General features: G+C 44.6%; 1 protein-coding gene across 1 annotated transcript; it reads left to right on the top strand.

The window, feature by feature from the left end:
• Nucleotides 1–699: 699 nt before the first annotated feature.
• On the top strand, nt 700–11,614 carry LOC126548363 (nose resistant to fluoxetine protein 6-like). The gene is made up of 4 exons (XM_050196504.2): nt 700–1,137; nt 4,878–5,067; nt 5,718–5,860; nt 10,601–11,614. The coding sequence occupies exons 2-4, from the start codon at nt 4,929–4,931 to the stop codon at nt 10,901–10,903; spliced, it is 585 nt and encodes a 194-aa protein (XP_050052461.2). The 5' UTR covers nt 700–1,137; nt 4,878–4,928; the 3' UTR covers nt 10,904–11,614.
• Nucleotides 11,615–11,987: the final 373 nt, after the last annotated feature.

Below are 11,987 nucleotides of genomic sequence, written 5' to 3'. Positions count from 1 at the left end.
AAATATCCTGCCTCTGAAGCTCAGCGACAAAGGCTCAGAGAAGTAGGCCCGTTTTCACAGAGAGCTATTACGCTAAAATTATCAGTAAGCGTGAATTCTAGCCAACCCTAATGCTGCACACAATATTCGCGCAGGCTAGCAGCCATTAGCAAAATGCACTTTTGCATGAATAGCTTAGTGAATTTGGTTTCCGGGCCTCGCCCATCGCAGTTTGACTGCAGATCAAACGCAAGGCAAGCTCGTGCACTGAGTGAGAGGGTAGTGCGCGTGAAGCAACTCAAAGTAGTCCAGCTTGACGTGGAGCGCACCGGCATTGAGCCTTTAGTGACCATTGCAAGGTGCAGGTTTCGCACGGTAAGATCCATGTCAATTAGTAAGCGTATAAAATGGCTGTTTTCATGTCGTGCCTACGTGTCTGCTTTCAGGCTTCTTTTTTATTCATCTACCTCCATATATGTGTTATTTGGTGCCGCATTACGTAAGAATAATTTTGTGGCAATTCTATTCCTTTTATTTATCCCCCATTGCTACGAGTGGCGGATAAGCATGTGCGATAACGTATAGGCGTGGCGTTCTGCCAGCAAACGACAAAAGAGAAAAATAATGGAAAATGAAAGCAATGGTTAGATAATACGGCCCCGGTAGTAATTTGAATTTATTCCGAGCGCCGTATAAGTTTGATTTGTTCTCTTTATTTTTTTCCTCTCATTTACCGACATAGCATTGCACGTGCTGACAGTGCGGGTGAGTGGCCAATATATGCTGAGTAAAACACAGGGCCGTATCCTTGTGCGGCAGACATGTCATGCACTCTGTCTATGCACAGAATATGATATGCGTGACGTTCTAGGCCTTCCGTCTTTCTTTTTTTTTCTAGCTTAACTTTTGTTTACATTTCTTCGTCGCTGGAGTTTACTGATAATGTTTCTAGGATAGCCGGACGTGTTGGGGTCTATTTTCTCGGAATAGCATTACTTATGCTCCAGTCACAATATCCACTTCCATCTCTTTTACAGCACCGTCGCAGACACGCTGAACAACTACTACTTGCTTCCATTCTACCACGGAGTCTGCTACTTCTCCGGTTGCATCACCCTGATTTTCGTACAGAGGTACGGCAAGGCGAAGATTTCTAAGGTAAGCTTGTCTACGTCATACCTGGCATATGGTTCGCAGCAATCAGAAACCGACACCCGGGGATGTCTTAGCCCGGAACTCTCGAATATGAGTGTGGCAAGAGATGTTGTGGCAAGGGGCGTTGGCCGAGGTTGTGCTAGCCCGAATGATTGAAAAGCTCTCTTCCACGCAATTAAGGGTCAACTAAGTCACTGAACGTTGTAGAGCACCAACTTGCCAATATTAGGAATGCAATGTATAGCGTTAACCGTGTAACCCTAGCTTTCTGTAATCCGCAGGCATTAGTGTTTCTTTTCTCTTGTTGAAGGTTAACAGTAAGATTTTAGAATGAAATCGTTTGTAAATATTCAAAAAGAAAAAGAAAAAGTCCAAAGTTACAAATCTTGCCATTCGAAAGAGCCCAACACCGTTGGCCAGCCGCCTTCGTTAATAATCAGCATCAGTATTGGCTGGAAATAACACTTCTAAACAATTGTATTGTAAGACATTTTTGTAAATGTGGGCTCTTATTTACTATATCTAATCGAATGTAGAATACATTTCTTGTACTGTTGAAATGAAATAAGAAAAATATCGGGCGAAAACAACGTTGAATAAATTTGACGGGGAAATAACAATACCCCTAATTTTCTTTGGATGCCCATTCCGCTCTGTATCTTGCTGATCAGGGACCGTATGATCAATATAATACGAGCACTAGCCTAGCTTTAAATAAAGAAATATATACTTGGCTTTTCGAAGCGCATGCCTACTTCTGCCTTGTTCACAATAAAGGGCAGTGGGAGAGCGTCCGACAATTTATGCATTAGGTCACGCACATCTCTGGAAAATTACACCGCGCCCAAGTTATTGTGCGTGTTGTCGATTGTATGCATGCTGACTCTTAGAGCAGGTGCGAAGATACACGCTTTTCTCTCGTGATTACAAAAAAATATCCGTTAATGCTAGTGGTTATGTAATGCTCCCCTTATGCATTAGAGGTGGCATGGCATTTTGTGACGTTGTTCAGGTGCTGTTGAATCCTTTTTTAAAGTTATAGTTTTGCCAACGCAGAAATCATCGCAATCCATCTACGATACCTTGCAGATTACCCCCGGAATACGTAGCGTCTTCCAAATGTTGTTTTGCTTGCACGAACTGTTTTCTTAATTTGTGGACGCGTGGTCAATTCTTACAGCGCACGTGCCAATAAATGTTGCGCGTGCCACGCGGATAGCTTGCGCCTAGGATAACAGCGCGAACTTCTACTCCATCTTTTCCTGCACCGTCTCATGGTTAGCAACAGTAGAGCGCAGTTCTTGCGCTTTCAGCAGCTGCAAAGGTAGCTATTGCCGAACAGAGCTTTTTATTTTAATGCGACTAGGATTGTACACTACCCTTTTCTTACAACATTTCGTCGAACCTTATGTGAAAGCCGCAGTTTCACAAGAAAAGCGAAGCATTGATTACGATAGCAAGTTATTACTATTATTATATTGTAATAATTATTAATAATAATGTTAGTGGTAGAAGTAAATTATTATTAGTAGTAATTAAATGATACCAGCTTTATTGGCTGTTTAAACTGCTGCAAGCATTCGCTTACTAAATAAATTAGTAAGCCCGTCGGCACTCGCGCACGAGAAAACATGAACACATATCACTCGATAAACACGCACACCCGCTGTCAGAAGGCTGACGTGATGAAGAGCGGCAGCGGCGGTGAGTCAATAGAGAGTTTTAGAATAGGGGCCCCAAACGTTTTGGGGCCCCAAAGAAGTAGCGTCGAAGCCACTGCGCATGCGCGAGACGCAAACTGCGTTTGGGTTTTGCGTTGGGAACGCTATTTCACCGATTTAGCGAGAGCTCAAATAGCGTTCCCAAAAGCTTTGCGTCAACAAACATGGCGGCACCCATCTAAGCGGCGGCTCTAACCTAGCACCAAACTGGGTTCGATTCGCGGTAATGCGTGAAGTTCGCAAGCTAGGAGAAGTGACTGCAGTTATCGCTTTCTCTCAACTAGCGTGTGTTATGAAGATTGATTCATTAGACGCCGCTGATTCCGAATTCGTGTGTGGATTTTATGGCTCGTAGGCCTAACACGGCTAAGCTTGGCTGGTGAAGGCACGTAAAGTTGGTTTTGTTGCTCCAAACTAAGCACAACTAATTGTTTGCTGCTTGAAGAATAACCTCTAAATTGTAATTAAACGCGAATACACGCAAGTCAAAATTACTATTCATATCATAAGATGGTATATTTTATTTAATTATTTTTAATCGTTTTTCTTAGACGCCGTAGTGGCGCTGTCAGCGCAAGACGCTATCTGCAAACGCAAAGCCCTATTCTAAAGCTCTTCACTCCTGCGTGCCCCAACGCTAACACCCGCAAAGCTCTTTGTGGCCCCAAAATATTGGGGCCCCTATTCTAAAACTCTCTAATTGCCCTTCGCGCTGCCTGTCCCTTGTACGCAAACCAGCCGCCCGAGGACAGAGCGCACACGAATCAATTGGCTATCTCGGGTCGGCTACCCTTCGAACCTACCGCAGATTACACCCAAGATAAAACGCGCGCGGCCGCGCTAAGCCACACCATGCGCAGCCGCGGCCGGGGTTATAGAAGCGGACACGCGTGCTACCCGGCCCCTCCCCCTCCTAGCGCTCGCACATCTCCCCGCTCGCCCCTTTGCGCGCGCGCGAGAAGTCGGAGCGCACCCTCCCCGCCTTCCTCGCATGCGCGCGCTAGAACGCGCCGCCGCACCACGCTACTATTCTTCATGGCTCACCCTCGCATGCCTTCCCTCGCCCCTACAGCACACTGCGCAGTTGGACCTTATACGGATCCTCACGGCATAGTCGGAAATTCGCACGGAGTGTCCATATAAAAGCAATCCCCAAAAACATATCTGCACATATTTTACTGCGTGCAAGGAAGGGCGCGTGCCAGTGCCGCGGCCGAACTTCGTCGGCCGCAGCGCTGAGCATTGTCTGGTCTCGCTCAAGCCACACAACAAGATGCGAACCTAGTTAGGCGTTAGAACGCAGCCTCTTGGTAATAACCTACTCGGAACCGTGATGAGCACTTTAGCATTAGTGTGAGCGAACTACAAGTTTTTTTATTTAAAAATCAAGGTTCCCTCAGTGCCAAAGGAATGGTTTACTGACCCGTCCGACGTGGTAGAAGTAGGTTAACTTTACTAATGCAGGTCGGCAAAGTAAGGGCCGTGACAACTGAAAACTTTGTTTATCCATGAAATCTACGCTGGCCCTGGAAATATTTTCAAGAAAACGCTGCCAAACTGCCCTGCGTTTCTCTGGCAAATATTCAAATGCTTGAATATTCATTCAGTACATGATGCCTATAAAGGAACACATTGCTGGCTTAACGGATTTGCCGAGTTCGCGTGTTCGAAAATTTTGTTGTGTACATGACAACCTGCATAGTTCACCGCGCAAGGTATGCGATTACAGTATGCGATTTACACACTTAATAGGGCATAACTATTGCAACTTAGCGACGACTCGCGGACAGACAGAAACAAAAAACAAACACGAACGAGTTCTTTTTTTGTGTGTGTATATGTTTTCTTTGTGTCTGTCCTCAACTTTGCGCTACCATGTTCAAAATTCTAGAGCGACCAGCTCAACAGTCACTTATTCTGAACTTAATGTGGTTTTCTTGGGTATGGGTCCTTTTTCTTATATTTTTGTCAACTTTCTGACGCCTGCGAGTTTTTTTTTTAATTTTTTTAAATTTCTAACAGATTATACAAGCTTCGCTTTGGTGCATCTCCCTGTTCTGTGGCCTGTACTGCATGTTCATGAAAATCGAGTGGTACCGAAGCTACCAACGGCCGACAGAAACCAGACGTTTGTTCGTTGCCTTCACTGACCGCATCCTGTGGTCCATTTGCCTCGCCTGGTTCGTCTTCGCTTGCGCCACTGGCAGAGGAGGTGAGACTACGTACACACACGGAAATAATCGTGGTCATTCTTTCAGGTGTAGTTGTAATTTGTGTGAACGCTTCTTTAGACGTAGACATAATTCTAAGAAAAAAATATCTGCAGGACCTCACGGCTCCGCAGCATCTTTCACAGGCCTAGAATAGAGATAAATTGCTTGCCTTTCGAGGACAAAAGAAATTTACACCTCTTATTTGGAGAGATTATCGGCTAAACTGATTAGCTGACATTGCTTCTGAACAATCTATATTCAATGCTTTCGAAGTTATGGCCAGAAAGTAAAAGTTGAGATAAGAAAAGAAGAATGTACGATGTATTGCTTGGAGAATCGTCAGTAAACGATTATAGTTTCTGCTCGCCTCTTACTAATGGAAACAAGGTAGTACATAATGGAAGCTCTGCTACAAAAGTGAGCCATTTCTGAAGTAAGCATCGCAACTGTTTTGCACATACAAGTTATCTGCCAGTGTCGATTATAAAGTTATAGCTCTGATCTTCACCGTTCATTCGAGATGTAACCTCCTCGCAATGCGTATCAAGTAAAAGACATGCGCCTGTTTAGCAGGAAGTGACACAATTGCCTTTTCTAATTTTGCTGTGCAACTCTTTCTCTCTCTTTTTTTCTTACGACACCAACGAAGGATTTGTCAACCGCTTCTTGTCCTGGGGTGCGTTCGTGCCTCTGAGTCGGTTGTCGTTCGGCGTGTACCTCGTCCACTCCCCCATTTTTACGCTGATCTACTACACCTCCAGAGAGCGCATCTTCTTTTCACACTTCACGCTGGTGAGTTTCAGCAAGCGTACCCCTGAAATAAAAAACTTGGGCACACCTGGCACGTGCTTTCTAACAGCAAACTCTATACTTCGTGGTGAGGCACGTTTCATTTTCTGAGACGGCTGGTTAATTGGAGACAGCACTTACAAACCAAAAGCTTCGTCAGATTTCGTTCCTGATGCTTACTGTCCTTGCATCCCATATTTGGGTTGCGTTCACATTTTATCTTTAAAAAAATGTTTACACAAAGGCATGTGGAATAATTATGCAGCCTGAATGCACGTATATTTCCTTCATTATGTCAAGCGTGAGGATTGGATAAAATTCGCTCCCATGAGGAATTTTTGCGTAAGAGCTTTAACTCGCACCACTTCTAGCTCTGCTCTTCGCTTCATAACGAGCGCACGGCGCACCAGTATGATTTGTTTCGCATAGGTAATTTCCTAAACAAAATAGAAAGAACGAAGGCAAACGGATGTGATAGTATTCGATCCTGGAGACAAATTCACAAAGCCTTTAGTTCATGAATTATTTTTGCCCTAGGTCGGCCGTTTTCACTAATCATATGTGCAACAATAGGATTGGTTGAATTTTTTCTCTTGCGATAACACTAGCGCAAAAGGTGTTTGCGAATAAGGGAATAGAGCGCATCAGCTTTTCGAATTCGTAAAGCCTTTTGTACGTAAGTACTGTTTGTCAATGGCCGGTTGCCTTCGCTAATTATGTCTGACATCACGACCGTTTGCATCGGCTCTTGCGAACAGTTCTAGCGTAATAACGTTTTTGCGAATACCAGGGGCAGCTTGCACGAGCGCTTAACAACTAAAATAATAATGAATTTTAGAACGCGTTCTTAAATGTTCCACAGAGAAGGCCTAGTCCACACAAGAACGCATTCTTAAATTCGTTAGTATTTTCATTATGAAGCGTTCGTGCAAGCCGCCCCAGGACTGCCTTATCAATGAATGAATGAATGAATTCTAGGGTTTTACGTGCCAAAGCCCCGATTTGCTTATGAGGCACGCCGTAGAGGGAGACTACGGATTAATTTTTACCACCAAGGGATCGTTAACGTGCTACCAATGCACGAGACATGGGCATTTTCGCATTCCGCCACCCATCGAAATGCGGCCGCCGCAGCCTGGAGGTCTGCTATGCTCCATGGCCTGATTGCTTCATGGCCACTACAAAATAGTATGTCGTGTCATCGTCAGTGTTTCTGCTTTCTTTCTTTGTCTTATTCCGGCCCAAATCCATATTTCAACGTTGCTTGGAATGTGAAGTTGCGGCCAGCTTCAGATGCGTAATTTTATAGGGCCTCGCCAGATATGTATCGACGCTACCCAAACAACATTGACCGTGCTGTTATACACTTAACTGAGTACCGACACGAATATTTTATGTGGCGTATTCCTTTTTACTTTATTTTTATGTTTATAGGTCACTGTCAACTCCATAATCATGGAGTTGACAATACTTCTCAAGAGTGCCACAAATAATTACAGAACCCTTTTATGCGACCCGTTCCAAACATGCGCCACGTGCGCCAAGTGTAGCGCAACGTTGGATTTATGTCCCCGAAACCTGATCGTCACGAGGTATCGCAAGCAGCTCAAACGCGCGCCAGTCAGGGCGGGGCAGAGGTCAAAGGCCATGTCTTCAAAGCAGTAGCGTAGGCAGAATTTTTTTTTTTTTTTTTTGGGGGGGGGGGGTGGAATTCACTTGAGAAGGGACTGGTAGAGCGAGGGGTGGAGGCCGTGGGTTGGGCGGGCCACATACTAAACACACATATTAACCGCTGTGCTTGCTCGGTGGCTATAGTGTTGGGATGCTGAGCACGAGGTCGCGGGATTGAATCCCGGCCACGGTGGCCGCATTTCGATGGGGGCGAAATGCGAGAACACCCATGTGCTTAGTAGATTTAGGTGAACGGTAAAGGAACCTCAGGTGGTCGAAATTTCCGGAGCCCTCCACTACGGCGTGCCTCATAATCAGAAGAGGGTTTTGGAGCGTAAAACCACATAATTTAATTTTTTTAACAGACATATTACCAAGGGGGGTGGCGCGTGACTTGTTTGCAGACTCGTATGTAATCAATTATATATAATTATTTACTTGTAATCGATTAGGTTCTTTGGTAATATTGTACTTGAACGATTGCTTTGTTTCCTCTCTGTAACGCTCATATTCCTAAAGAAACTGGCATCCGATATGGTTACAATGTCAACATTCTTTTCATCTCCTGTTAAACTATCAGCAATCACATCGACAAATTAAGATGGGAAAAGACAAGAATGGGTTAAGCAATATGCGGCTAGGTGTACAAAATGCACTTAAAATGTAGTCTATAGGATTTCATCACTAAGCTTTGGTAAGGTATTCATAGGTCAATCCGGTCGTTGTTTCAACGACAGGGCAAGTGCAAGAGAACACAACTTGAATGTGCGCGACAATTGCAATGTTCACTTCGATATTGCAAAATATGTGGCTGCGACACAGATCGAGACCGCGTGACTTTCTTAAAAGGCGAGATGGACAAGTTAACGTGTAAAATCATCGAGGCATTTTTTATCAAAAACGAAGGACAAAAGTTTGGTAGGGCTCCATCAATTCATTTATCGCAAAGCGAACTAGACTTCTTAAGAGAAAATGTTTAAATATTTATTTTTGGTGGCGTCTTTTGCATGTGTAGCAACCAACGTGTCAATCATTATCGCAAAGTTGACGCTGTTGGGTGGATATTGAACATATGTGTGTGCCGTTTTCGGGATAAACTTAGCTGAAAGTTGGCGCTTGTGGTCTACATTTCATGCGCTTTCTTGTCCTCCTCTCTTTCGCGCCATTGCATCAAGCCTAACTATGCGCCAACTATCCCGAGCACCAGTACCACTCCACATCAGGTTTAGGTGACGAGAATAGCATCGTGCTTCACGTACGTAGCCGCGCTGCAACTGGGGCGCGTTTTGAACTGGTCGCAGTGAACGATTACGTGGTAGTGGTGAGCATGCTGGGTTGTAGCAACAGGTGGGTTTAGCATGGCTATCAAGCCGGGCAACTGCTCCCCCCGAGCGTCTCCTGCAATACAATTGCGGTAAATAAGCATTTGTTGCGCTCAGGTAGAATTGAGGCTCCTTAGGGTAATTACTGGGTGTCCAGTAAGGAAATAGAAGCCAGGCAAAAATATCATGTCATTATTTCTTTAAAGCCCATAGCACTAATTATACGTAGCAGTCATTGCGTCTATGTACGTGCCTACCGCAATTCCTTTCAAATAATCTCATTCACCTCTATTATATGTTGCAAGTGCTTAAAACATAGTAGAAATGGCAGAGCGAGCTTTTAGTAGCGCCCGTTTTTTTTAGTCTTAGTGCAGCAGTATAGCTTGGCAATTGAATTTGCCGCAGGCTATAATCACCTTAAAGTTTGTACAGAAAAGTTATGTACAATATTCGTGAGTTTGAATGTTAAGTAGGAATTGTTTTCTGTGCTGTGATATTCATGTCTCGATATTTGCTACGCCTGGCCAAGTATTATAGCTGTAAATGCATTTTGAGATGTAGCAGCGTTTTTTTGAAATCTAGAGTTTGGCGAAGGCTCGTCGGTGGGAGATCATGGCACAGTTGCGCAAAACGCACGCAAATCGTAAAAAAAATATTAGCGCATGGGGTTCAAAACGTGTTTCGCATTTCGAGCCTTCTGGTTTCTTCTCTTTTCTTCAGAAAAGAAGTCATTGTATTTATTCTTTTACGCAACTGGGCGCCATTGCAGCTCCTGCTAAAAAAAAATAAAGGTTTAATGTAAATGCTTTGATCATGGGTACCACACCAGTGAACAGAAAGGACATAGGGCGACGCGTACTGCAAGGTTGTTATTATGGTGCAGACGGGAATGGGTTCTGTGCCACGTCACCACAAATACCTGCCTCGAATGGAAGAAGAAAATTTCCCTGGAGTGGGGAACAAGTTTCCGATTCAAAAAGCCGGTCGCGTGCAAGTATGGTTCAAAATAAAATGCGCCTACACAAACTAAATTATGATGAGGACAGCCGTCAATGAGAACCACTGCTCACCAAGCATAGGCTCTTTGTAAACTCGATTTCAGAGAAAATATGTAGCAACATGTAGCAAAATGCGGCAACGGCTTATTATATAGTGAAATTTTGAACCTAGTTATCCCTAATGTGGTTCTAAAGAAAGATCATAGCACTTACTAACGTCCCTTTCTTTAGCTTCTGTGGGTGATTTCTGAACGACAACGCCTCTAGCAGCCTTCGATTTGCTTAGGAGGCTTCCTCCTCTGGTGACAGAGAAGGGCGGGAAGGGGGGGGGGGGGGGGGGGGGCGGGAGTTATTGTGAATGGCATGTTCAATGTTCTGCCATTCATACAGGTCTTGCTAAAAAATCTCGCCAAACAGATGCAGACAACACTTTGCTTTGTGAGAAACGATCGACGAATATTAAAAATTACTGATATTTTACTGCAACTACGCTTTCTTGGGCGCCAATGTGAATTTCTAAACCAATAAGAAGCCAAGTTCACAAAGGTTTTTTTTGTTCATATAGATAGTGTATAACTGGAGGGCCAGCGTTGCTAATAGTGCATCTGTTATGGTGATTTACTCTTGCCTGTAACAACAAGAACTCCATTGCCTATAGCGCATGAAATGCTTTGTGAATACGGCTTGAGAAAAATTGCTGCATGCAAAGACAAGGAGATCTTGTTCCAACTTGCCGTACGATTATCACGCAGGTGTCCCAGTGCTTCTCCGTCGTGACTTGGAGTTACATCTTGAGCTACTTCCTCTTTATCTCCTGCGAAGGGCCAACGGCGACACTCGAGAAGTTAGCCTTCATGCCTCAGCTACAAAAACAAGGCTCGCGGTCAAACGAAGTTAAAAGTGAAGTACAGAAGAACGGCGTCAACAGCATTGCCAAGAGCGTACCTGTCGACCTCATAGAGCATAACACGTCCAAGAAATGCCTCAACGGAAATTCGCTGGAAGCAGGAGTCGGCTTCGTCGAAAGCAGCAGTAACGAGTGTTGCCGTTTATAACGGCGTCGGCTCCGAGCATGCTCTCTTCTTCAGTGTTTGCAAAGCGCCACGTTTTACTGAGGCGTTTGTGTACAGCCGCTCTACCTGCGCCTACCGGGAAGGGGCAAGCCATCTCAGAAAAAGGAAACTCGCGAAGGAATGTGTCCCCATCCCATTGTGCACATGTTGAACATTTTACAAGAAGGATGAATACGCTGTGTAAATAGCCTTCCAACGTGCTTAGACCTCTCTGGGGAGCCGTGACGAACGAAGGGTAAACGAGGTTTTCATTGAGATCTACAGATATTATACTACACAGTCATCCTATTCACTCCATACACGCGTCCCTCCTGCTGCATACGTGCGATATATCAGGGGGAATCATCAGCACTCGAAGTGTTCTCACATACTCTTCTGGTTCCAAGTGAGCTTCAAGTCTTCTAGAAATGCAGGTATTATGCAGTCACTGTACATGCAGCTGCGGTTCTGTTACTGACACCAGAAACAATATTTCGCTCACTGTGACTACACCATGCTGACAGGATGCCTACGCGCATGGCTAAGGCTGTGCTCACATTAAATACGCAGTCTGGGCTCAATTTGGGCAAGCACTTGACACTGCCTGCTCAAACCTACAGGTTGTTTATTGCTGTTGAACCGCGGAATACAATGTCCCATTTAGGGATAACGGGATGCACTGGAACAGTTCTAAATTAAGTGGGTGTTCAAAAAGAAGAAAGTTTCCTGAAGTAAAAAATTCTAAAGCCGTCCCATGAACCGCCTTTTCCTCACTGCCGCACAGACATGACTGAAAAAAAAAAAAAAAACTAGTGCTTGAGTGGATCGGTTCTGCGCCAACACGTAGTCTAAGCGACAGAGGCTATGGTGGAAGCCCCGGGCCTGCGTCACGCTTACGAAGAAAGTGCGTGCAAGTGATTGCAATGCAAGCACTGTATTCCAACGTGGGGCTTATCTTGATTCTACAAAGCATACATATTGCAGCAACGATGCGCACTCATATATTGTACATTTCCTCCTCACCTCTGTGAATACTCAACATGAAAATAAACTATTTGGCCAGTTTTTTGGCGAAAACTACACGTGC

Source organism: Dermacentor andersoni, chromosome 1 (assembly GCF_023375885.2).
Source record: "Dermacentor andersoni chromosome 1, qqDerAnde1_hic_scaffold, whole genome shotgun sequence".
In the NCBI taxonomy this organism is placed as follows: Eukaryota; Metazoa; Arthropoda; class Arachnida; order Ixodida; family Ixodidae; genus Dermacentor; species Dermacentor andersoni.
The sequence above is the reverse complement of the archived record's forward strand: the minus strand, read 5'-3'. Positions and strand labels throughout refer to the sequence as shown.